This window comes from Erpetoichthys calabaricus, chromosome 10, assembly GCF_900747795.2.
Source record: "Erpetoichthys calabaricus chromosome 10, fErpCal1.3, whole genome shotgun sequence".
NCBI classification, from domain to species: Eukaryota; Metazoa; Chordata; class Cladistia; order Polypteriformes; family Polypteridae; genus Erpetoichthys; species Erpetoichthys calabaricus.
In genome coordinates, this window is record NC_041403.2 from 157,296,276 (window position 1) to 157,322,153 (window position 25,878).

At 38.9% G+C, this 25,878-nt stretch overlaps 3 protein-coding genes and 1 pseudogene across 3 annotated transcripts in view; 2 read left to right on the plus strand and 2 right to left on the minus strand.

Moving 5' to 3' along the window:
• axdnd1 (axonemal dynein light chain domain containing 1) overlaps positions 1 to 20,781 on the minus strand; it is an 86,416-nt gene extending 65,635 nt beyond the window's left edge. Inside the window, exons 1-5 of the mRNA XM_051932532.1 lie at positions 20,701 to 20,781; positions 14,208 to 14,348; positions 9,527 to 9,669; positions 8,021 to 8,124; positions 3,271 to 3,355 (exon numbers count right to left, since the gene is read on the minus strand). Coding sequence (XP_051788492.1) covers positions 3,271 to 3,355; positions 8,021 to 8,124; positions 9,527 to 9,669; positions 14,208 to 14,348; positions 20,701 to 20,704 — 477 coding nt within the window. The 5' untranslated portion in view covers positions 20,705 to 20,781. The remainder of the gene's footprint in view (positions 1 to 3,270; positions 3,356 to 8,020; positions 8,125 to 9,526; positions 9,670 to 14,207; positions 14,349 to 20,700) is intronic.
• Positions 1 to 25,878, plus strand: part of fnbp1l (formin binding protein 1-like) — a 373,280-nt gene that overhangs the window by 264,468 nt on the left and 82,934 nt on the right. The window lies entirely within an intron of this gene.
• Positions 23,351 to 23,780, plus strand: LOC114659613 (histone H2B 8-like). Its single transcript, XM_028812188.2, has one exon. It carries the CDS (start codon positions 23,358 to 23,360, stop codon positions 23,733 to 23,735), a length of 378 nt encoding a protein of 125 aa, XP_028668021.1. The 5' UTR covers positions 23,351 to 23,357; the 3' UTR covers positions 23,736 to 23,780.
• On the minus strand, positions 24,246 to 24,618 carry LOC114659614 (histone H4-like; annotated as a pseudogene).

The window sequence follows — 25,878 nt, forward strand, 5'->3', positions numbered from 1 at the left end:
GCATGTCTTTGGACTGTTGGAGGAAACTGGAGCACCCAGAGGAAACCCACGCAGACATGGGGAGAACATGCAAACACCATGCAGGGAGGACCCGGGAAGTGAACTCAGGTCTCCTTACTGCGAGGCAGCAGCGCTACCACTGCGCCACCTTCAGAGAAAAGTAATATAAAAAAAGACATTTTTATGTATGGTCGTCTGAGGATCACCATCTGGGCTTGAATAAGGTATGCAATTCCCCACCGGGACAAGAGGGGAGCTATCGATAACTGTGCCGTCTCTCTTTTCTCTGCTGTTCTGAGAAGACACACATTGAAGGCATTTAGAGCCTGCCCTCCACCTCCGAAGCCACACTTCTTATGTTCGGGACCGTATAAAGCCAGGGGCTCCCAGGAAAGATGGAGGTTCATTTTCATGAAAGTAACCCTGCACGTCAGAGCTGCCTAATGTGAATCACTCAAGAGAGCTGAATCATCTGAAAAGCCAAACAGGCTTTTTGTGGCATTTGTTACAGCTTTTTTCTGTTGTGCTGCCATGTACTATTTGTGTTTGCTTTTTGGGACCCTTACAGTAAACAGCGTGGCCCAGTTGGCACCCCAACTTTCCTTTGGGACTCCTTTGCCTCCTCATTGACTCACTTCATAAATGACGAAGTACAACATTGATAAAATGGTGCAGGAATGTGAAAGAAAATGTAACCGCTTGCAAGCTACTAAGGATTAAAAGCTGTTTTTCATTGTTATTCATACAGGTGTCTGTCATAAGACAGGTTGCAGTAAGCTGACCAAGGACTACTTCTTTATTTAGCATGTGTCCGTTAGACACAGGAAAGATGACCATTCCATCTTTGGGGCCACTCTTGATACGTACACAAAAAAGAAACGCTGAAAATGAAATGCTTAGATGCTGTTTCATAAGTAAGGGGGAGGGAGGAAAATAAATATTAAAAGCCGATTGAAATAGGGGAACTTTACTCTTCTGCCTTGCAACGTGGAATCCATGTACTCCTCTGTGACTGAATAAAGACTGATTGATTGAACTATTCCTGTCTTCCTCTGGGATTACTTCCACAGGAGCAAAGTTTAAGCAGATATGCGAAGGTCCGGTTATTGGAGCTCACATTAGAAGTTTCAAAAGTAGCTAAACGTTAATTCAGAGAACACAACTGTTAATCATTATTCTTATCTTATACTGAAGCAAGAGTGTCCGGTATTTTCAATTTTGTATTTTTCTTTTGTAAAGTATGAATCAGAAATCTGAAACACACAGGAAGAATGAAGGAGAAGTTTACAAAACACTCTGATGTTATTATTATTATTATTTATTATTATTAATCTTTGTTGAATTTAACCACTCTCCAAATTCAAATGTTACGCTCTTGATTTTGTCAGAGCACATCCTAAAGGTGGAGATTAGAATATGGCACAGCTTCTAGATTTTCAAATTGGACATGGCTATGCATGTTAAATGCAGGGGCTAGACATATAAAACTGATATGCGTCCATGCAACCCTCCATACAAAAGTTGAGGTTAATAGCAATAGAGCCAATACCCATCAATCCTTTTGCTACAGCACTAACAATGTCCTAACGGGTAATTTGCTTCTGTGACTGAAATTCATACAGGACCATTTATGTCCAGTTCAAACATCTACACCAGCCATTCTCACGTTTTCTTCCTTGCAGTCACCCAGTAACAACCCCCTTTGCTTTGGGCACCTTATATTCTTCAACTCAACAACTGAATCAAAGCTGCAGTTTTGCCTTTGAGCTATAAAGGATAATACAGCTGAAACTCCTTGGAACCGTTAAATGCTTCCTCAGGTACAAACTGATCTTCCTCTCTATAGCTTTAACTTCCATAGGCAAGACCCCTACTGATAGCACCATGCTTTACAGTTTCCTGGTAAGCTGCTCGTCCACCCTTTTTAAACTCTCTGCTGCCAGCTTGATAATCTTCTTCACCTCTTTTGCATCCTTAATTGTGTCATCAAACCAATTCCTAAGGCAGAGGTCCTCAATCACAGTGCTGGGGAGCCACAGCGGCTGCAGGTTTTTGTTCTAATCCAGTTGCTTAATTAGAAAGCAATTCTTGCCAATAATTTCATTTCATGGCTTGTTAGTGCTTTAACTCTGATATGTCAGGTTATTCTCATATCCTAGATTTTCTTCCCCTTTCTAAGGACATCATCCAAATGATTTGAAGGCTAAAATGGAGGAGTAATTCTCAGTCCTTCACTTTTTTCTCTTCACTTTCCTTCCAAGTATTTAATTAAACCCAATAGTGCACGATAAATACATACAGAGGTGTAAATGGAAACAAGCTAAATGGAGAAATGCTGGTCTCTTTTGTCATTTGCAAGTTATTGCTAATTAGGAGCAATTAAACACCAATAATACAGCTGTTTAAGACTAAAATAAACTATAAAGTTCAAAATCTTTTTACGGGTTGGAGCAAAAACCTGCAGCCACTGCGACCCTCCAGGACTGTGATTGAGGACCCCTGCCCTAAGGCTTTAATGTACACCAGCTCTGAACCAGGTCTTATTGTCCACTCTTGGATTTGATAAGCTTAAAAGGTCATCCTTGCCCATATAAAAACCCTCTCTGATAGATAGATAGATAGATAGATAGATAGATAGATAGATAGATAGATAGATAGATAGATAGATAGATAGATAGATAGATAGATAGATAGATAGATATGAAGGGCACTATATAATGTAATAGATAGATAGACAGATAGATACTTTATTAATCCCAAGTGGAAATTCACATACTCCAGCAGCAGCATACTGATACAAAAACAGTATTAAATTAAAGAGTAATAAAAATGCAGGTAAAAACAGACAATAACTTTGAATAATGTTAACGTTTAGCCCCCCCCCCCCCCCCGGGTGGAATTGAAGAGACGCATAGTTTGGGGGAGGAACGATCTCCTCAGTCTGTCAGTGGAGCAGGACAGTAACAGCAGTCTGTCACTGAAGCTGCTCCTCTGTCTGGAGATGATCCTGTTCAGTGGATGCAGTGGATTCTCCATGATTGACAGGAGCCTGCTCAGCGCCCGTCGCTCTGCCACAGATATTATATATATATTATATAGATATATATATTATTCTACATACATATAGAGCTACATGACACATAACCGGTTTTAGTTATAACTAGTTTGCACAGTCTGATATGTCGTTACCTTCATAGGAGATGAGATATACAGTATATTAAGCTAAACAAAGAGAACGCAGTACTCCAAAGACAATAATGATGTACTCACAGTGGAAGCTTTTTTTGTTCCCATACTTTTTCCTGCAGCAGACAGAGGGTTCAACAAAACAGCATTATAAAGGAAAGAAATATCCCTGTGAAAGAAGAAACACATATACAGTAGGACAACTTTCAGTAATGAAATATCATCCATGAAAAATGCTAAGTTAACACAAGCCGGCTGGCCTTTATTTACACCAAATGTGCTCAACCCTAGTACTTCTATATAATTTACCTAATTATTTTCTATAATTTTCACATTTTTTCAGCAATAACTACATTAAAATGCATGAAGATTTATCTAATTTCTGATCCACTTAATCCAGAGTACAGTCACAAAGAGTCATAGCTTAGTCTGAGAACATCAAGGGAACTGTGTGAAGTGATGCATTGACATTGTTATTATTATTCCTTCCAACTTTATCAGTGCTATTTAGAAAACTCAGGATTCTTTACATTTCTACATTAGCCAACTTAAAAATGCATGAACAGTTTGAGAGAACGTCTGTTTCATACAGTATATATTCGGCACCGATGAACTGATTATATGATAATGTCATTTCTGTCTGTTTAAAGTTATAACCATAGAAGCAGGATTTGAAAGTACAAGTCCTCACCACACCCCTGGCACATCACTATATGTAAGAAGAAATCTGACAATCATCTTAAACATCAAACTCTGACTACCTAAATCTCTTTTAAGATGAAACCCATTGACCAACAAAGCTTTTTTACTGAAAAAATAAAGGGTGTTTTTAAGAAAGAAAGAAAGAAAGAAAGAAAGAAAGAAAGAAAGAAAGAAAGAAAGATGATTCCAATTTCCAACAGTGTTTTACAACAAGAGAAATTAAAATATGAAAGGCTGTCATTTCTTGCTGGTGTGTTTAGAGAACTAAGCCGACTAAATAATAGCAGTCGATAAAGTACAAGTTCAAAGCATTTGCTAGCTCACTATCTGTATATTCTGGCTCACCTTTACCATTCCTAATACTCTTCACCTCCTCCTTTCCTCCTTGACCATTCTTTTACAGCTACAATACTAAAAGAATCTCTTTGTGCCATCCTTCACCTTTTCTGCACTATTTGTCTCCAATTGTCTTTTAGCCTACGTGAAGAAATACTTTCAAGAATTAATTTGAAATTTACTCCTAATAAAATTGCATCTGTGTTCCCAAGTTTCTGTCAAAGAAATCATTTTTGGGTAAAAGCTGGCAACTTCTATTATAATTCTATTCAAAATTTTATTATGTAATGACAAATATATGCCACATGTTATAATTTTCATTAGTTTCACAGAAAATGTTCAATAATTTTCTCAAAAATGATACCCAGGAGCTCATCTTAGCAGCTCTAATGCTGAAAGTTTCTTTGAAATAGAGAGACCAAAATATAAAGTTGTTATGATTCTCCACCAGAAATACAAAAAGAGAGGGAAACCATTGAGAGAAACCCTAGCCAGGCAAAGCACTTAATTTACAAAATGTATTCTACTTAAAGAAATTAATCCAAAAAATAAGATACTATTTAAAGGGAAAATGAATTAAACTATTAATAAATCTAAGTAAAAGGACCTGGAGGAAAAAAGAAACAATAACAAACTAATAATAAAGAAACACCAAAACAGGAAGAAAAATAGCAAAGGAAGCAAAATTCAAGAGGGTCAAAACTACTGTATAACAAAATACAAAGATAGAATCATAAAGCAACATTTGACCAAAATTCCAAAACAAAATTTCTAAGTCAAATATACAAAAAAAAAAAAAAAAAAAAAAAAAAAAAAAAAAAAAAAAAAAAAAAAGAATGGTCCCTAGGCATTCCAAACATAACTTCGACACACCAAACAGACTGTGAACTAAATGCTTACTATTCCCACTCCAATCTAAAAAGGGACACACCAAACCGTCTACAAAATGACGTAACTACAGTACCTTTGGGTAGTTACCTAATCAGGGGTTTTATTACAATACTTAAATAATTAACAAATGTAGTACAAGAGACTAAACACATACAGAGCCTTAAATGAAATACAAGAAACTTAAATTATAAATCAGGCACGAAAAAAACAAACAAAATAAAAATATATAGTGCCCAAGGTGAGGTCTCAAAAATGTGTTCTCTAGCTTAATCATAACCTCCCATGACTTTAATTCTATACATTATGCTATGTACTCCAACATCTAATTAGCTTAATAAAAAACAATAAATATTTCCTGTATGGAAGACTTTCAGATTTAAGATCCCCCCATTGTCTAATGATATTGTATATAATATTCTTACTTCCTATGTGTAAAATGTTACAATGGTTAACATACAATTGTATTTGACACTTAACTGCCCACCTCTGAATTATATCATGGTCCACCTATAATGATGTAGTTGATTCCAGGTTGCTAGTTAACTGTCACATTCAATTCTACACCAGTATGGCAGTTACAGTCTCAGCTAAATCATTTATATACAGTAAACCACAAAAAGTTGTGACAACGGTACTGATCCCCGAAGGACAACACTTTTTTAATATCACCAAATGTGTCTGTTTCCCGTGTTAAAACCAATTTTGTTATTATTACTTTATTCCAGGCAACATATAGGATCAGGACACATCACAACTGTTTACATTTTTCCTTTTACAGCAGGAGGTCCGGCGAGTTACATTAGTACCATAACTACTATACCACTCTAACATCCATCTGTATGTCACGTTTTGAATCCTCACATCTTTTCATGCAAAGACTTTTTGAAAATTAATGTAAATTATATTGGATACCCTGATACAATGCTCTTTGTTAATATCTCATGAAGCTGTAGATTATTACTGACACACTCAACTCAAACTCATGTTAAATGTTCATTAATAAACCAGATCTTGATATGTGCTGCTCAGTTTTGGCTTTAATAATATTTTACATTCCTTTATTGATGATGTACTTTAAACTATCAGTTTTATTATGGGGGTTTTAATATGATAGGCTACAGTAGCAATAATTATATTTCTGTAATTTCAGAATTACTCCTGTAGTTACTGGAAAAGTTAAAACATATACATAAGCGAAGACATTGGGGGAAAACATGAATGGAGAGCTTCTGATATTTCCTTTTGTGTATATTTTATATTCCTCTTACTGTTCGTAATACACTTCACCCCCTCTTTGACTGTTCATCAGTGTAATAATCATCTTCATTTCTTATCATTGGGAAAACCAGGTCACTCAGAACAAGAATCACTTGCCAGTAGTTTCTTCATATGCAAGTAGTTTCTTCACTTACAAAATGAACCCAAAGTCATAAACGAAGACGGACCTCAGTATTTGAAAATATCTGGTGTGGTGGATGGCCGGCTAAATATTCCGGCCCTCACCCCCAGGCCGCCAGGTGGAGCTCTCCCGACAGCATGGAAGTTCCCCGAAATCCAGCAGGGCCTCATGGACTTTGTAGTTTGTATGCACAGCTCTGCTGGATACCATGGGGGCCACCAGGAGTCGCTGTAGGGAGGCTGTCGGACGGTTATGTGCCCTATAACTTGGAAGTACGTCCTGGTCATATGAACAGGAGAAATGACGTACTTCCAGGTTGAAGAAAAGGACTTTTACCCTGACCCGGAAGTAATAAGGACTTGTGGACTGTTGGGCAGGAACACCTCTGGGTCAGGGGGTATAAAAGGACTTTGGGAAAGCCCAGACATGGAGCTGAGCTGGGTGGAAGGGTGGCAACGCGTCTGGGAGAGGAGGATTGGTTTGATTATTGATTATTGGAGTGTGTATTGTATGTGTAATGTGGAATGGAGGGTGCTTAGTGCACATTATTATTATAAAATAAATAATAATTGGAATTTTACCCGGTGTTTGGAGTGGTACCTGAGGGTTCAAGGGAGCTCTAGCGCCCCCTACTGTTACACTGGGTAAACTACAATGAAACCACAAGAAAGATTTTCAAACATGCGCAAATCCTGATGTCCTGGCCCCTTAGGTGTTCCCTGTCTCTGTTTGGCTTATTATCTCTCACCCTTTCACCACCTAACAGCTAATGTGTGCTACGCGTACTGGCACAATAATGGCTTGTCGTCGCATGATCTAGGTGGATGCAGTACACTAGTGGTGATTGAAGTGGGTCTCTACTTACTATGAAAAGCACTTTGAGTAATGAGTAAATCACTATATAAATGTAAAGAATTATTATTATTAAACCACATGGCATTGACTTTTTGCATTGAAGATTAAGACTCATGTCAATGAATGATGGGAAGAACTTTAGAATGTCAACTGCAAAAGTCAATTCCATGTGACTTGTATTTTCTGTCCATGATGTGCGTTGATTTTTCTGGAAGGATCTACAGTATTTAATAATAATTTGGCAAACAATTCATTATGTTTTGCACGTTTTAAGCAGACGACAGTATAACTGACATGTAGATTTATGCAACACAGGTAAAATTAGATTTTTTATTTTTTTCCATGGTAATTATTCATATTTTTTCTGTTGTACAGTGCTGGTTACCTTTGGTTTCTATCATGTCACAAACCTTAAACTGACATTCTACATGAAAACACAAGATTACATTTTTTTTTGCTGCCATCACTAAAAAATACATGGGATAAGTAACACACAGTATAAAATATGTAACTTTTGGATGTTGTGAAACTTTAAATAAAAATCATACGTATATAAATGACCAGGAAACCCAAAAATATTTTTAAAAGAACCACAATCATAGCAAATCCTACCCTAGAAACATCATTTTTTTCAAATGTGGAAACTCTTACTTTCCGGCACTGGATACGGTGACTGGCTGGTCTATCATGTACTTGAATTTGTGGCGTCGAACTGGATGATGCCACACATGATCAGCGACTTTCAGACCAGGACTCTGTAGAGGAAGTATTTGAAAGGAAAAAAAAAGCTATGATTATTATTTCTGAACGACAACAAAAAAAGCTTATAATAATACTAACACAACTACCTTATTTCTTTTGTTATTTACTAAAAATCTGGTTTAGAGGTCAGTTTTGATAACTACCATTTCATGAAAGTGAGCTGGCAGGTAAGCTTTTGAGCAGAACTGGAAGAAGCATAAAGACAGAAAAAAAATGGGTCAAAGCTGAGAAATCAAAAATAGTAACCAAAGACAAAATTCATAATCAAAAATGGAAGCAAAAGAATTCAAAACCGAACAAAACTTGCATGGAGACTTTTAGCAAAGGTTTTTGAAAGTGTTATGGTATCCGCAGATAGGTTAAGGAAGAGAACCCTCAGCCAACCTTTAATTCCATCTTTCCAATTAAAAACAGGTCAAAACCTCTGAGACAAAGCCTCTAGAAATGCGGGACGTGGACCTAATGATAAGTAATCAAAATGGCAACGATCAAGGACCTATAATGGCGTCCATTACGTTTAAAACAAAAAAAAAAAAACTCTGCACTTAATCAATTATGAAATTAGAGCAAATAATGAAAAAAAATTCCAACTTCCAAAACCCCCAATTCAAGTACAAGATAGTACCACTTACTACTCAAATTAGCTAACAGCAAAACCAAATAATGACATTAAGAAATATGAGCAAAACATAACGAAGATGACAAGTGTGCCTAATATAATTTTAGAATATATATAGTTAGTACTTTCTTCCATACAGCATTTGCAAACAAGTAATCAATTTTTACTGTGTTGGTTCAAACAAACGATTCATGTAAAGTGTATACTATGAAAAAAACTTCAGTTATAATGAAATATTCAGTTCTTATTATCACACTAAAATTAAATATACTATCGTAAAGTAAGAAAATTAAATCATATAAAACTCGATGAAAGTTAACATGACCTATTTCTCTGTTGAGAGACTAATTTTCTACTTGGTAGAAACACAATATTAGGTTCATAATTGTCTGATGAACAGGAGACCAGGTGATCTTCAATGCTCGTCAATACATTATTTCATTTCAAGTGCAGACAAATTTGTGGATAATTTCAGTAAAAGCATCTGTGATACCTTTCCGATAGCACTGCAACTAACTCTTTGACATTGCTAGGCAGACATGGACTCACTGTATGCAAAAGAGGCCTAGGAAATTAACATCGACAATGGCAAAACTGAGCTACTAAACAAACAGGTCTTATGCAGCATTGTATAGTATAAATACCTTTCGTTAATATGAACCATTATCAGTGGCAGTATCTTGTTTCTAATAATGTCGGACTTGGCAGCTTTGTAGACCTCTTATGAATCAATATTGATATTTATTTTTTAGAAACAGTAGATTTAAGTGACAAACCTTTATATCTTTGTTAGGTCTGGCACCCTTGGGATATTTTGGGGGGCTACTTTGGTCAACGGCTGATGTAAGAGCAGTAAGAATCTCATCAGGTATTGCATCACTCTGAAGTGAAGCATGTTCATTGTGGAGCTCGAGGTGATCTGCAGAAAAACAAAAGTTACAGACAGAGAAATTAACTTAACAAGGAACCATTTTCTTATTGTAATAGAATAAGGCCGAATTAGTTCATATACAGAACTGAATTAATCTGTCTTCTATTTATTGCACCCCTACTTAAAAATTTAAAGTGAATGTCCAGTATATAACCAACTGAGAAGTCCAATTCCAATATGGCCAGTGACCACCATTGGTCACTTAGTGAAAAATGGTGAAAAGAAGACTTTACACACATATTGGATAACTTAGTGATACATTACATGATGACATAGGTCTGGAATTCAGAAAATCTCCAATCAAATATAATGAATTAAACTGTTTTAGCTCAAGTAAGTGTAGAGGAATTGTAACTTCACCCCTTCTGCTCTCTATAACTTTTGTCTAATCTCAAAACTAACTTTCCTTTTTCAGTTGAACAAGTACATTTTATTTTAAGTTAAATTTATTATTGTGGTTGGGTGGAAGGAATACAGGATGTAGTGTTGAAGTGCCAGTCAGGTTGCCACTTTTAATTTCTGAGGCAAATAATAAACAAAAGAGTCGATTGAAGGTGGGAAATAGAACATAAATTGCCTTTTCTGGCTCTATCAAGAATGGCTCTTAAACTGAGCTCCATCCTGAAAGTTGTTTGGGTCCAAATGAGACGCCAAAATTCAGGGGCATCGAGCTTTTATAGCTCTCTGGCTGGAAGGGGTGGGGTTAGTTGCCCTCAAGGGGCATCTTTTCTGGGCTGAAGAAGAAGAAGAAGAAAAAAAAAAAAAGACAAGAGTGTTAGCAGTAGAGCCCTCTCTCACCTTGACGGGATACCTTGGATGAGCCTTGAAGGTTTTCCCCCAACATGCATAAACGACACTATCTAACTAGTAAGTTTCTATTTAAGTCTTTCCTGTCTGGATATTCACTCTAACACACCACTAAAATTGTTCTTCTTCAATAGCTAATGACCACATTTTAAAGACTGATTATGGTTGTCTTTCTGCACTTCTAATCTTTGACTTGACTGAAGTTTTGGATTCTGTTAACTTTTAGCCACATGCACTCAATTGCCTTTGATGGTGAATATATCTTTTCGTCGATCTCCCTTGTGTTGTGCTATAAGGTTTCACGTTTTGCCCACTGAGCTATTTGTTCCAATCCTACAACAATGACATCCAAATCCAGGATGAAAACTGACAGGTAAAGCTGACTGTGTTTTATGGCTGGGATGAAAGGAAAGGGTGGAGGGAAAGAGGGAGTATGGGGGTGAATGAATGGACTGATAATTCATTAATATAAAGGTAAAATTACAGCTCTATAATGGTTACACACAAAAAACACATAGAATCCCTCCAAGATAATACAGACAGACAGATAGATATGAAAGGAACTACATGATAGATAGATAGATAAATTAATTAGTTAATTACAATTATCATATAAAAATCATACTCTAGTTGTTGCATCTAAATGATCTGAAACACCACGATAGAATCAGTTAAACTGCTAATTAAATAAAGTAACCGTGACCTATATAATTTATCTAATTTTAGGCCTATTTCTGATCTTCTGCTTTTATAAAAAATTACAAAAGTTAGTTTGCACAGAAGTAATATTTTTCAATCTGATTTTAGGTCATATAGCTCTGAGCATATCATGCAGGGGTTATGAAGCATTGTTCACGAAAGACAGCAGGTTAGCAAACATTCATCTCTCTCTGTTACTAGCACCAGAGGGTCCAGAATAAAGCTTCACCTACTAACTTCTAAGCTATGGGTGTTTAATACTGAATTAAATTTAGTGTCCATTTGTATTCACACGTTTCAGGGGTAACTGAAGACAGCACAGACAGCAATATGATTTAATTTGCAGGCCACTGACTTACCTAGAATTTTGTTGCACATATCTATTGCACAAAGCAAGGCAAGCTGTTCTAAACTTTTGTGAGTTTCCTTATATTTAAGGAATATAATATATGATAAGGACGGGCGCTCAGCAGGCTCCTATCAGTTATGGAGAATCCACTGCATCCACTAAACAGTGTCATCTCCAGACAGAGGAGCAGCTTCAGCGACAGACTGCTGTCACCGTCCTGCTCCACTGACAGACTGAGGAGATCGTTCCTCCCCCACACTACGCGACTCTTCAGTTCCACCCGGGGGGCTAAACGTTAACATTGTTCAAAGTTATTGTCTGTTTTTACCTGCATTTTTATTACTCTTTAATATTGTTTTTTGTATCAATATGCTGCTGCTGGAGTATGTGAATTTCCCCTTGGGATTAATAAAGTATCTGTCTATCTATCTATCTATCTATATGTATTTGGTATTTTGATGTATGATGAAACAATGCCCTGAGTGACTGCTAGCTTGTTGTACAAACACACTAGTATGTTCTTTGTGATACTTCCAAATTTTCATTTCAAAAAGTTGAACCTTTTACTTCTGCAAGTAGCATGCTTTGTTTCCATATGTTTTCATAGCCAAAGATGTCATGCTTTCGTCTGGCAGTACCATAACCACAAATAACACAAAGTGGCTGTTGCTCATCTCTCTTCATAGTAAAAGTAAGTCAATACCTCAGAAAACTTGGGTTGCATGTTCTTTTAACATTCTTGTTTGGCTCAGGTTTTTGGGGTGAATCTTGCTAGGCTGATACAAAATTGGAAGAGTTTGCAGTAGATGATGCTTCAGGGCATTTGAGGAATCTGTCCAACTTCACTGGCTTCCTTAATGCAGCGTGCAGGTGTCTTCTGCTTGTAACTGGTGTGATATTTGCCCGGACACCACCAGTCTGAGACCACATCTTTATCCAAAAGAATTCTTTATTTCTCTTCTCCACACAACAACACTACTCAATTCACAGTCCCGCACCACTCACAGTGCCTTCAGCCCCAGTCACCTCTCTCCTGGGCTTTCTCTCTCCTCGTCCCTGGGCCACCTGTCCTCTCTCTCTCCAGGAGCTTCGTCCTGCTCCTGCTCCCGACTCCAGCTCAATGACAGGAGGGAGGTGGCCCCATTTATCCTCACCCGGATGAGCTCCAGGTGCTCTACCTGACGTCACGTCCTTGTGTGGCGGAAGCGTCAGGAGATCACCCGGAAGCACTCCGGGTGAACCTGGAAGGATCGTCCTCCATCTATGTGGCGGAAGTACATAAGTCCTGGACTCCATGAGGCTCGGGGCGCCCCCGGCGGTGAACAAAGGCCCCAACTGTCCTGAGCCTTCCTGCTCCCCTTCCGTGGGCCTCTTCTACTCCAGGGCGGTTGCCCCCTCGTAGCCCGTAGGACAAATGTGCCCCGTCTTGGTCCTTCCAGGCGTCCCAGCCAGGTCAGACCCCCAGCCATGTACGACACTGGACTTTCTTAGGAGAAAAAAAATGCTCAAGAGCAGCCCTTCCCATTGCTGATTCCTGCGATCAAACCCCACCAGCCTGGTGTGTCCTTGATAACTTATTGCACGTGTTGCTTGTCATGGCCCTTTATATGAGAACAACTGACAACTGATTTATCAATGTATTGCCTGTGGATAGCAACAATTAAACAATTTCTAAAAACTACCACTGAACTAGTTTATGCTGCCTGTCTCAATAACCTTAGTACCAGGATATCAGCAATGTCCTTCCTGTTCCACACAAACAAACAAACAAAAAAGTGGCCTGGAATCCCACACTGCCATCGTAAATAGTTATGAGATGACATCATGTTGACACGTGATCACATAGTGGCAACCAATGTTGGTGACATACACAGCACGGCCACAACTACAAAGGCATTACAAAATGGCATCAATAGTGGTAAAAAAAAAATGGCAGTGATTTGACATCAAAAGTTAAAAATAGCTAACAGTGAGAAAAACAAATATGCCATACATGTCGAAAAAGCAAAAAATGACTTCTAAAGATACAAAAGTCAGATTCATGACAGGTTGCTCCACAGATTCAAATGCTTGTATGTTTCGTTGTTGATTAGACCAAGAAATATAGTCTGTCTATCACTGTTGTTATGTTTACAGCAAACATTTACTTAACTAAAACTTTTATCCAAAGGCATTTTTAAACTTTATTAATATGATGGCATCTTAAGTGACCGCTTCAAAGTTACACAATGAAGTGTATGTTTTACATTCTCAATTCTATTAAAAGAGGAGGATCTTTCTTTTGAAGCTGTAATATTGTAGATCGCATTTTAAAACAGAATGCACAGTAAAAGGTGCTGTAAATAACAAACGTCACATTTTTAACTGTAATAATAATGAACAGATGCATACAAATTCACATTTCTACATACCGAGCATTCCGTGTGAACTGAATTCCTGACAGTCTGATAGGCTTATTGAATTTTATTATTAGCCAAATTATTCTGATAATTTCTTTAAAATAAAATATGTCCCAGCTCAGAGAAAAAAATAAATTATTAACACCTAAATAATCAATACTGTCAGTATAATTTTAGGCAATTGTGTAGATATTCTCATTTAGTATTTGTAAGGCTGTTTGTTTCTCTTAAAACTGAATCTTTTATCCATATTTTATACAGTAAATTGTCACCTGTTGCTACAGCTACAGTAGAGATTTCCGACTGCACAAGTTGGCTCTCTCTGATTTCCGACTGTAGGGTGTCCTGCAAAGCGTTCTCCTGCAGGTCAGTCACTGATGTCCCAGAGGCATCCACTGGACCACGCATTAAAGCTAAAAATGAATCCACAAACACAACAAACAATTAAAATTGCAGCAGTTTCACACCATGTGAAATATCGTTAACCAAGTCGTCACGTGTACATTTCACAGCGGGTTTTCAAAAGGACAGCAGTAAAAGGAATCGTGCAACGGATTCTCAAAATGTTTGAATATGTAGAAATTTTGTTTGCATTTTTTGCATCACTATCTGGTATGGTAACTGCAACATACCCAACCGCAAGCGCCTGCAAAGGATAGTGAAGGCAGCAGAGAACATTATTGGGGTGCCTCTCCCTTCACTACAGGACATATTTTACAAATGCAGTGTCCGCAAGGCTTGTTGCATTGTGCAGGACCCCTTACACCCCTCACCTGGACTTATCACACTTCTGCCATCCAAGAGAAGATACTGCAGCATCAAAACCAGATCTGCCAGGCTGCAGGAGAGTTTCTACCCCCAAGCTGTTAGACTCCTTAACACCAGGCTGCCCCCTGGGATCTTCCACACGGCCTCAACCACCTCTAAAAACAGAACTTTTATACATGTGAGCCACCGTCCTGTAAAGACGAGTGTGCAGGGAGAAAAGAACTGAAAATCTCCTACTGACCTTTAAGGATTTTGACACTCTTGTTATCCTTCTGCTGTGAAATATTCTGACCTGTCATAATTTATAAATGTCTTAAACAACTATTATCATACATTGATAAATAAATAATAGATATAGATTATACAGAAATTATTATATTACATAGTTATTGACTATATTTATGTATCTAGATTGCATAATACCATACATTGCATCAATGTTCATATTGCTTACTACACGTCAATATTGCTGCTACTTCTTTGTCTTGTCTTTGCACAATGTCTTGTCTGTGTTTTAATTTTAAATTTTTAATTTAAACTTAAATTCAAATTCAAATTGTAATTCTTTTTTAATTTATTTTTTTATTTGCATTTCATGTTGTTACACTGTGGACCCTGAGCTTTGCAATTTCGTCCATCTGTATACTTGTATGTGGGTGAGATGACTATATAATAAAGTTCACTTTGACTTAGCATTAGATTAATGTTAGTAATAAAATACAAATGCCCATTTTAGATTTATCTATATGACAATTACTTCTTTATTAACAAAATCCATCCTTCATTTTCTGAGCCATTTGTCAGATTGAGGAATTTAAGAAGCCAAAGACTTTTCCAGATTTCAGCAGAAGAAAGGAAGAGGCCAACACTACATGACACATCAATAAAATTCTGTCATATACTTTCATATTTACATTTACCTGTAAAGTTTTTTTCTTAATTACTAAATACAGAAAGATACATTGATCGGTACATTTTCTAGCCCAGTTTATTTTACTTGTTAAAAATTATTTCACTTATTAATGACATGTTACACACGCGTAGAGTCAGGGAAACTATGAAAAATAAAACTAGCACTACACTGATTACTGGTCAAGAGTAGAAAAGATAACGGTGTTAAAGAAACAGTCCAACTAAAAATGTTTTTTTTTTCTTTTGAATATTACCTACCCCTGAAGTTTGTAGTGTAAATGAATGAAAGAAAAATAAATGTATGATATAATGGAACATAATGGCAACCGATGCTGTATAATGACAAACAGTATGAGAAACGTCCATGGAAAAAGGGTGCTGCTGCCAGAACAAAGAGTGCATATCATAAACTGGAAACTAAAGTCTTATGGGAATGATTTCTTGAATTGAAGACCCACCTTTCCCACTCATTTACTGAACAACAGTCCCGTCTTCAGTTCAAAAAGTGACTTCCATGAGGCTTTAGTTTCCTGTTTATTATGTGCACTGGTTTTTCCAGAAAAATCTATTTAACAATATTTTAGCCAATAATCATGCATTTTGCAACATTCTGAGCATACGACTGGATAACTGACATATGGATTATGCCACATGAGTAATGGGACATTTTTTTTTTCAGGAAATGTTTTTCATATTGTTTGTCATTGTACAGCTTTGATCACTATTGGCTTATATTATGTCAAACTATTCTTCTTCTCCATTGCCCATGAAAACATGAGAATAATTCCTGGCATCTACTACAAATTGCATGGGGTTACCAAAGTATGTAATGTATTTTTGAGTAGATTATTCTTTTAAATTCTGTATAACAGTATATGCATTGACTAGTCTGATTTGGTGTGACTTGGTCTAAGATTGGTAACATTATTATTATTTTTTTGTTTTTCATATTTCCTTTTAAACCAGATATGCTAATAATTAGTAATAAAGCAGACTTACAAAGCATATCTAGGTTATAAAATCAATACTTGTGTGACTATTTTATTCTGGAAAATTAAATCATACAGATATAATATTTGGATGAAAAGGCAAAAGGTTCACTTTTAACTCCATTATCACACCATCTAGTGGAACAACTTCCAAGCACAACTATCAATTGTATTCAGAAATAAGCAGGAAAAAGTTTGTCCATTTTATTTCAGGGGTATCAGACTAATATCCTGGAGGGCCACAGTATATAATGATTTTCATAACAGCCATTTTCTTAATTAGTTACTGTTACCAAAATTAAAGGATAAGAGAGTAAGTCAATGTCACATTACACAATTTCAAGTCGTTGGGTATGTCAGAGGTGCCAATAGCTGTTGCTAATCTCATTGCTGGGCCATGTTGTATTTACACGACTGGAAATCACTCAGTATATCACATTTAATGTCAGTTTTCTGAACTTCGAGCACAATCGTGCTCGCTCCTTTTTCCGACAGCCAGATGGGGCTAGTGCTGCATGGAGGATTAACAGATAAGGCAAGTTCAGCTGCAAAGGATAGATAGATAGATAGATAGATAGATAGATAGATAGATAGATAGATAGATAGATAGATAGATAGATAGATAGATAGATAGATAGATAGATAGATAGATACTTTATTAATCCCAAGGGGAAATTCACATACTCATACAGTCATACACAGAGCTGCTGAAAAGGCTGCCACTCTCGGCGGCGCCGGAACTATGTACTATGTAAGGTTGACCCTTGTTCCCATCCTGTCGTGGTACGTAAATCACAAAACATCAGACAAACAAGCTTGTCGTCCGTTTGTAAAGTCCAAAAACACTCACATTTTTCATTGCTGCATTATATGCATTGCACCTCTTGATGAGCACTCATTGCTCGTCAGCTCTCATACACACAGTTTGTGCTATAATAACCTGTTTGATTTTGTTGAAGCGAATCCTGGACTAGTTGGCGTGAGTCACTGGGCACGTCACATTACACGAGTGTGCCACCAACTACCTCTAACTCGTTAAAATTATCTAAAATGACAGCTACAATTAAAATTCACTGGAAAAGTCATGTAATGTGGCATGACCCCTAATTTTAATTGATTTCCTTTTTAAGATTCAGAAGCCTTCGTTGTCTGGCTTTTCCTTAACCAGCAACCAAACAGTAATGAGATGCAAAGGGAGCCCACAGGTGACGGCCTAACCAGATTCCACTTTGCATCTTTGTGTCCATTAAACCCATTCTTCTCAAATGTTCAGTTCTAAGGGCTCCCAGTGGCTGCAGGTTTTTGTTCCAACCTCATTCTCAATCAGTCAGTCACTGTTACCTTTCACTGATCTCATTGTTTAATTAGCTGACCCATCTTTTCCTTGTATTTTACATTTAGAAAAGTGCAGTAGTGTCATATTTACACTTACAGGAAAGTAGGACATATTTTATATTTTCCCTGCACCTATAAATGCTAATTATTTTTTTAATCCATTTTTTCCATGGATTTTGTTTCTTAACTGTATTCAAATATAGGCAATTAATTTTCAGTAGAGCAGAAAATGATTCTGAAAGGATCAGCTACTTTATCCATCCATCCATCTATTTCCCAACCCGCTGAATCCGAACACAGGATCACGGGGGTCTGCTGGAGCCAATCCCAGCCAACACAGGGCACAAGGCAGGAAACAATCCTGGGCAGGGTGCCAACCCACCGCAGAGCTACTTTATTGTTACCTATTTATGTGCTTATCAAATCTTATTATATATAATACACTACCTTAGTGGTCCGTTTGCCTGTCCAGGATTTTAAATCAACTGTAGCTCGCAAACTGTTTGACCTATTGACCTGAAATTTGGTACACATATACTACGTGACGTCTACTTTGTGCTTTCGGGGTGATGATTGACCTCCAAGGTTTTTCCTCTTTTTATTTTAATGTAGAATCAAATCTTGGCAGCGCCAGCAGGGTGGCCGTGCGGCACATGCATACGTGTGCTGTTCTCATCTCTACCACCTTCGCCATCACTTCCCCTACCTCTTCATATCTTAAATCATTCTTGAGGCAGATTGAAGACTTAAGTGCCAGGTTAAGTGAAAAATGAAAGAAAATGTACTAAGTAATTGAAACACAAACACTAACTTAATACGTTTTAATGCAAAAAGATGCAGATGAAAGAAGAGAAGAAGCGGGCCGATAGGGTGGAGAAAAGAAGAGCTGCTCAGGAAGCAGCAAGCACATCAACCTCTGAACAAACAAATGCTAAACGTATAGAGAAAGAGGATGAAAACGATGAATACTCAAGTCAAGTGTATTCGTGCAGTGCGCCGTTACTAGTTAAAACACTAAGGTGTTTGTATCCACTCCCTCACAGCAATCTGAATGGTCAGTTTGGCTTTAGTGATGCAACTGAAAGAAGTGTGAGACTGAAACGCATGAGGCGAAATAAAGGAGTAGGAAACACGCAGAGAGTCGCCTTCAAAGATGGGAAGTATAGAATTGGGCAGGAGGTGAGCAAGACATCTCAAAAATAAGCAGGCTTTACAGGAACACACTCGAGGGATGGACCACCGAGACATTCAGATACACATGAATACTGAGGAAACGTGCTGAAGGTACATGTCACACAAGAGGAGGAGGCTGAGAGCATACGCCAATTACAGTGTGTCACTGCACCCATCACATGACGAACCACCAGGATTGGGATCCAATAATAATAATAATTTTTTTTAATTTTTTGCATTTATATAGCGCTTTTCTCACTACTCAAAGCGCTTAGCAATTGCAGGTTAAGGGCCTTGCTTAAGGGCCCAACAGAGCAGAGTCCCTTTTGGCATTTACGGGATTCGAACCGGCAACCTTCCGATTGCCACGGCAGATCCCTAGCCTCAGAGCCACCACTCCAAGTGCAGCCATGAAACGGGTGACACCTCAAAACAACACTGGAAGATGACAAATACTGTATTTAAGATTATTTAATTACCAGTCCTCGACAGGTACTGTGGCTAGTTAATAAATAATTGTCCAAATAACCAGGACATTAAAAAAATATTGAAGATAAAAGAAAAACAATTCTTATCCATCTAACACACAGATATTCCTGCTTCACTCAGTAAAAAAATATTGCATGACCAGTTTGTCATGTCTGGATGGATGAAATGAATATAGAAACCGGGAAATAACAGCTCGTTTAATTAAGATAGGATTTAAATAAAGAGTACAGATGGGTTTGGACAAAAACCTGCAGCCACACAGATGAAGGGTGAGGGGTCAGGTTGGAACTTGAGAACCACTGCATTATACAGTACAATATCTGTTTCAAAAAATACTTGTAAAGAAAAAAAAGTGAGGGTCTGAGAAATGTTCATCTGCTTTGGTCCACAAGACATTTCAATGGTGTTCACAGAGAATAAGAAAACTAACAGTGCTGGAAATGTCTGGAGTGGCAGAATAAGGGCTCTAATAAGCTGTCAAATGAAATTGTATGTTCAATTAACGGCAAAAATTGTATTGTAATCAAAAGATTATTTGGAACGAAAATGGTGGGCCACCAGGAACGAACTTAAGAGACCACTGAGTTAACTGGTCGTCTTTTGGGCTGAAGTAACATCTCATTATCGTTTGTAAAAATAAGAAACAATTAATAGTTATGAATCTCTAAAAGGCAAATCTGTTCAAAGGTAAGGCACATTAGTACACTTCACTAATTGCAGTAATAATTCGTTAAACGCGATGTTCTGGTTAAATGTGAGGTGGCAAACGCAGATCGTTTCAGCCACTTCCTTAATTAAGTTTTAAATGCTGAAAGTAAAGCCACAAGTAGCGACATTGCTCTTTGAAATAGTTCGAGTCGTTGTATAAGCAATCTGATTGTAAAAGTTTTCAAATGTTATTTCAGTTCGACGTGTAGAAACCCTGGCGACCCTTCTTGCAGTTCTAATGGATTGGAAAAAAAAAATCCCAAAGGCAGACGGGCAGGTACGAGTTGCAAACGCACGAACGAACTCTGCGGTCGGCTAAACATTACAACGCATTCCCCGTTAGTGCATTAATAAACCGAGTGATTTTTTGTCGCTAAACGTTACACTTTACCCATTTTGTGAGTCCTTTTTTTTGCGCGTCCTGCGGGGCCGAGTGGGCGACACTTCCTGTTCACAAGAGTGCGGCGCGTAGTAACCATGGAAACTGACGCCGCCGACGTTCCTTTATGCGCGCGACCGCCTTTCTCACTTTGGCTGGGCTGGCGGGAGGTTAAGTCTGTAAAGAGCAGGTTAGCAGCCTGCGGGATTGGGATATTCCCAAATTCTTACTTAATGGATAATCCATCTCCGTAAAATAGCTATGTCTACATTCAGAGTAAGCAGTAGTTAAAGTAAGTATTATTTTCTATATTTTTTAATAGCAACATCAATGAAAAATGTCCTCCTTTGCAGTGGGTGAGGTTAGTGGCCTCGCTATTAGACATCAAACCTTAAGGCTGCTACCTCTGACGAATGGTCAGCAACTCGCTTAACTTTTCTGGTCGCCAGTATTTTTATTTACAAAAAGATGGGCACGTTCGTAGCACTGAGGTTTGAACTGTTTTCTTAAATCTCAGTCTAGGCGTTGCATGGATTTTCTTCACATCACTTTTCCTCCTACACCCTTAAACACATGCATATTAGGTGACTGGCACCCCAAAAACTGTTCGGAGTGAGTGTGGGTGTGCACTCCAATGGACAGGTGGTCTATCCACACCGCTGCCCTGTACCTTCAGGTGTAATGATGGGCTTTAGCATGCATTATTACTGTTTGGTGACTGATTTTAAATCATTTTAGAATGAATCCATCCAGCAATGGACTGGAGCCCCATCAAGTGTCAAATGAGTGTAACTGCAGCCCACAATACCTAATGACATCAGTCAAGTAACATCCACAACTTCACTTAATGCCAACTAAGTGTCTGTTGACTCCAATCAGGGGTGTAGCACAGAACTCTGGGCCCTATGCATAAGCAGTCTCTGTGGTCCCCTTCCTCTTGAAAAACGAATTTTTCATTCTAGGCTTCATTCATGGCCACCCCACCCAGTAGGCCCTGGGTAATCATTACTCTCCTCCCCCCACCACAATGCACATTGCTCCAACAGAGTCAAGCAGCAGACCCCCAGAGTTCCATTCAATTGAGTGGGTTGCTGCTTTGCATTGTATGTTAGAGAAATATGCGGTAGGCCCGGTTACACTACGGTTAATATTAGGGTTGTGGGAGGGTCATCATCCATCCATCCATCCATCTTCCAACCCGCTGAATCCGAACACAGGGTCACGGGGGTCTGCTGGAGCCAATCCCAGCCAACACAGGGCACAAGGCAGGAAACAATCCCGGGCAGGGTGCCAACCCACCACAGGACACACACAAACACACCCACACACCAAGCACACACTAGGGCCAATTTAGAATCGCCAATCCACCTAACCTGCATGTCTTTGGACTGTGGGAGGAAACCCACGCAGACACGGGGAGAACATGCAAACTCCACGCAGGGAGGACCCGGGAAGCGAACCTGGGTCCCCAGGTCTCCCAACTGCGAGGCAGCAGCGCTACCCACTGCGCCACCGTGCCGCCCATGGGAGGGTCATCAGACTCAGATAATTAAAGGCGTTTCGTGATGATGTGGGTGTTATGTGACTGATGTAATGGGTATTGTGGGCTGCAGTTACACCCAATATCATCCACCTGCAGAGCCACAACACCATACGTCACCGCAGGTCTGGGCAGGCAGTTTCAGGACGGAAGTGACGTCACCAATTGTAGGCGAGCACAAAGTAAATTGAAAGATGGCAGGAAGCAGTACGGTATTTTCGTTGTTAATACTATTACTATGACCTATTAGTATTATAGGTATTATGATTATAAAAAGTGTGCAGTTTGCAAAGCGTTTTTCCAAACAGGTTGAAAAGTGAATGGAATGTTACTTGTATGTTATGTTTATTGTTTGGCTAGCGAAAGGTAATTGTTAATGACTGTAACACTAGTTACGGTGTTGTTCAGTTTGGCCGTAGGTGCATCACAAACATTTCTATAAATCTGTTGGAATGACAAATGCAATGCATTTTATTATTACAAATGTTAGCGATGCACCATCTGTTGAAATGACAGAGACATAGCAACCAGAAGGACGCACCAGCAATTTTCCTTTTATTAAGGTGGATGCACAAATCTCATGAATTTCCCATTATGGGATAATAAAGTTAAATTGAGTTGAGTGATGCTCAGTGTTACAGGGCAAGAGGCACAAGTGGCTTAATTGCTCACCTCCGTATCAGAAACACAGTCCTTGAGTCTCACAGAACATAATCGCCTTGGGATACTGATTACCGAGCAAGACCCCAATTCGTTCCTTAGAATTTAAACTCTTAAGATGATATGGAAGTTACTTTGCTTCGTCTCATTTGATGATCTGATAACGTGCATATTATCCGCCAAAAACAACCATTATTTCAAAGAAGTTAAAAATAATAATGTGTGGTGTTAGAAAAAAAAAAACAAAACTTGGCATACACTTTTGAAAACAGACAGCCTAGTGCAAAAGAGCGCGAATATTATCCCATTCAAAACGCAACGGTTGTGCCTGAAAGAGGGAAACGTCTGCTCGCTTCTCATTGGCGGCTACGCCTCACGACGCGGCGCAGGTTATTTGCATGAGCGGCTTTAAAAAGCAGAAAATCGGAAGAATGCCACATTTAGTTTTTTGTTATTGTAAGCAATAACTATGGCTGAACCGAAAACTGCTCCAGCACCCAAGAAGGGCTCGAAGAAAGCCGTTTCTAAGAGTCAAGCCAAGGGAGGAAAGAAACGCAGAAAGACCAGGAAGGAAAGCTATTCTATCTACGTGTACAAAGTACTGAAGCAAGTTCACCCCGATACGGGTATCTCCTCTAAGGCAATGGGAATCATGAACTCCTTTGTGAATGACATCTTCGAACGTATCGCCGGTGAGGCTTCTCGCCTTGCGCACTACAACAAGCGCTCCACAATTTCTTCCCGAGAGATCCAGACTGCTGTGAGGCTGCTGCTACCGGGAGAGCTTGCAAAGCACGCCGTGTCGGAGGGCACCAAGGCAGTCACCAAGTATACCAGCTCCAAGTAAACTACAAAACTTCTGCTTGAAACCAACGGCTCTTTTCAGAGCCACCCACCTAATCCGAAAAAGCGCACCATTAACCTGAAACTTTCCACGGCAGTGATTAGTATACTTGGTTTGCTCTACACCCGCGCTCACGGGTTTGCAGTTAGCGCCTGGAAATCCTTTTCCTCACTCGGGCACAGTACATGGTAAACTTTCTCCAGAGGTTCGTGTATAGGCAACACGGGTTCTTTGAATTGTAGCATGTACGTGCTTATAGGTGGGAACAAAGGTGTCCCTAAAACTACTGGAATTCAAATCGCGTCTCCCCATAGCGCATGTTGCTCTGTCACTTCAACTCGCCTTATTTTCGCAGTTCCCTCAGTAGTCCTTGGGGGGCCCCCTTCAACTACACCATTCACCTAAGCTGCTCCGAAGATTAGTATGAAGAAAACAAGCGCTAATGCACACGTTTCGATCAAGTAGGCACATAATGGATCACAAAGAACTCTCCATTTGGAATATGTGGGTGGCTCTGAAAAGAGCCTTTGGGTATTCGGACTTAAAACGTAAATAATTTCACTTAACCGCCGAAGCCATACAGAGTGCGACCCTGTCTCTTTAAAGCGTACACCACATCCATAGCCGTCACAGTCTCTTTTAGCATGCTCGGTGTAGGTGACAGCGTCACGGATAACATTCTCCAGGAACACTTTAAGAACCCCACGAGTCTCTTCATAGATCAGACCAGAAATTCGCTTCACACCACCTCTACGAGCCAGACGACGAATAGCAGGCTTAGTAATACCTTGGATGTTATCTCGCAACACTTTACGGTGACGCTTTGCGCCACCCTTACCAAGTCCCTTTCCACCTTTGCCTCTTCCTGACATACTCGCAGTTAAAAACTACAACGACTGTTGCTCGAAACAGCTGCGCGTTACTCTTATATAAAAGCAACGACGACCTGTTTGAACACAGCAGAGAAAATGCATACGCGGGCTTTTAGGAAATCGTGTTTTGAAATCACTTTTCAACTGCCGAGCTCGAGTCACACGAACAAATTAACTAATTGAGAAGATGCTAAGTTAATGCCTATGGTTTCTCGAACTTCATCTGTTTTTTTTTGCCATTATGAATGGTAACTCAATCCTTATCAACCGTTTGAACAGACAGTGACTTCGAGTTGGTTTAATATGTGCACAGTGATTTTCTTTGCCTGCCCCATCCCCTTTTTTGATAAGAAAATTACATTTCCCAAAAGCATGTTCTTACATATCCACGTACATTCCGCATGCCCTTTAAAATTACGTGAACATGTGCAAGTTTATTTATGAGACTGAATTTCTTAATGAAAATACAGAAATTGACTGATTTCTAAGGACATGACAGCCTTTTCCACAGCAGTTGCTGAGCCTGTAAACTATCAGGCTCTATTAGATGTACCTCGCACGACAGATTAATAGTACACACCGAATGTTTGGTAGAAAAATGTAGAATGAGAGTGAGCTTGATTAAACGCAGTCTCCGACGAGGAACTGGGTGAAAAGAGTAGTGTAACAAGGTCTCCTTTCTAAGATGGATGGAATCCTTTTTAGGAACAAAAAGAACTGGATGGAAGCAAATTTTTGTTTCAAAATAAATAAAACTGTATTCTCTGTGCGCCCTGCCTGGGGTTTGTTTCCTGCCTTGCGCCCTGTGTTGGCTGGGATTGGCTCCAGCAGACCCCCGTGACCCTGTAGTTAGGATATAGCGGGTAGGATAATGGATGGATGGGTGTATTCTCTGTAGCTGCTTGCACATGGTGGGGCCTGTAACAACCTAGCTTCCTCTCACATGTCCTCCCAGATCTTGAATGCATAATTTTATTAACACTACTTTCTAACACATTACAGTTTAGTAGGGAAATGAACATTGCATGTCTAAATGTAAGTATATTCTTATTCCCATTCTAATATAATAAACATTTACCCGTCTAATTTAATCCTCAAGTGACAACATAACTTTACAGTAGCATGCATGTGTTGCCACATGGTGGAAGTGACTGCTAAAATAATGAAATAATCTTCCATTTTTATATTAATAGAAGCGATTGGAAGTGTGTCTATTACCATTCAATGGGATCAATGGGCATCTCCGGAAGGGGGACTCATAGAAGGGTTTTGCT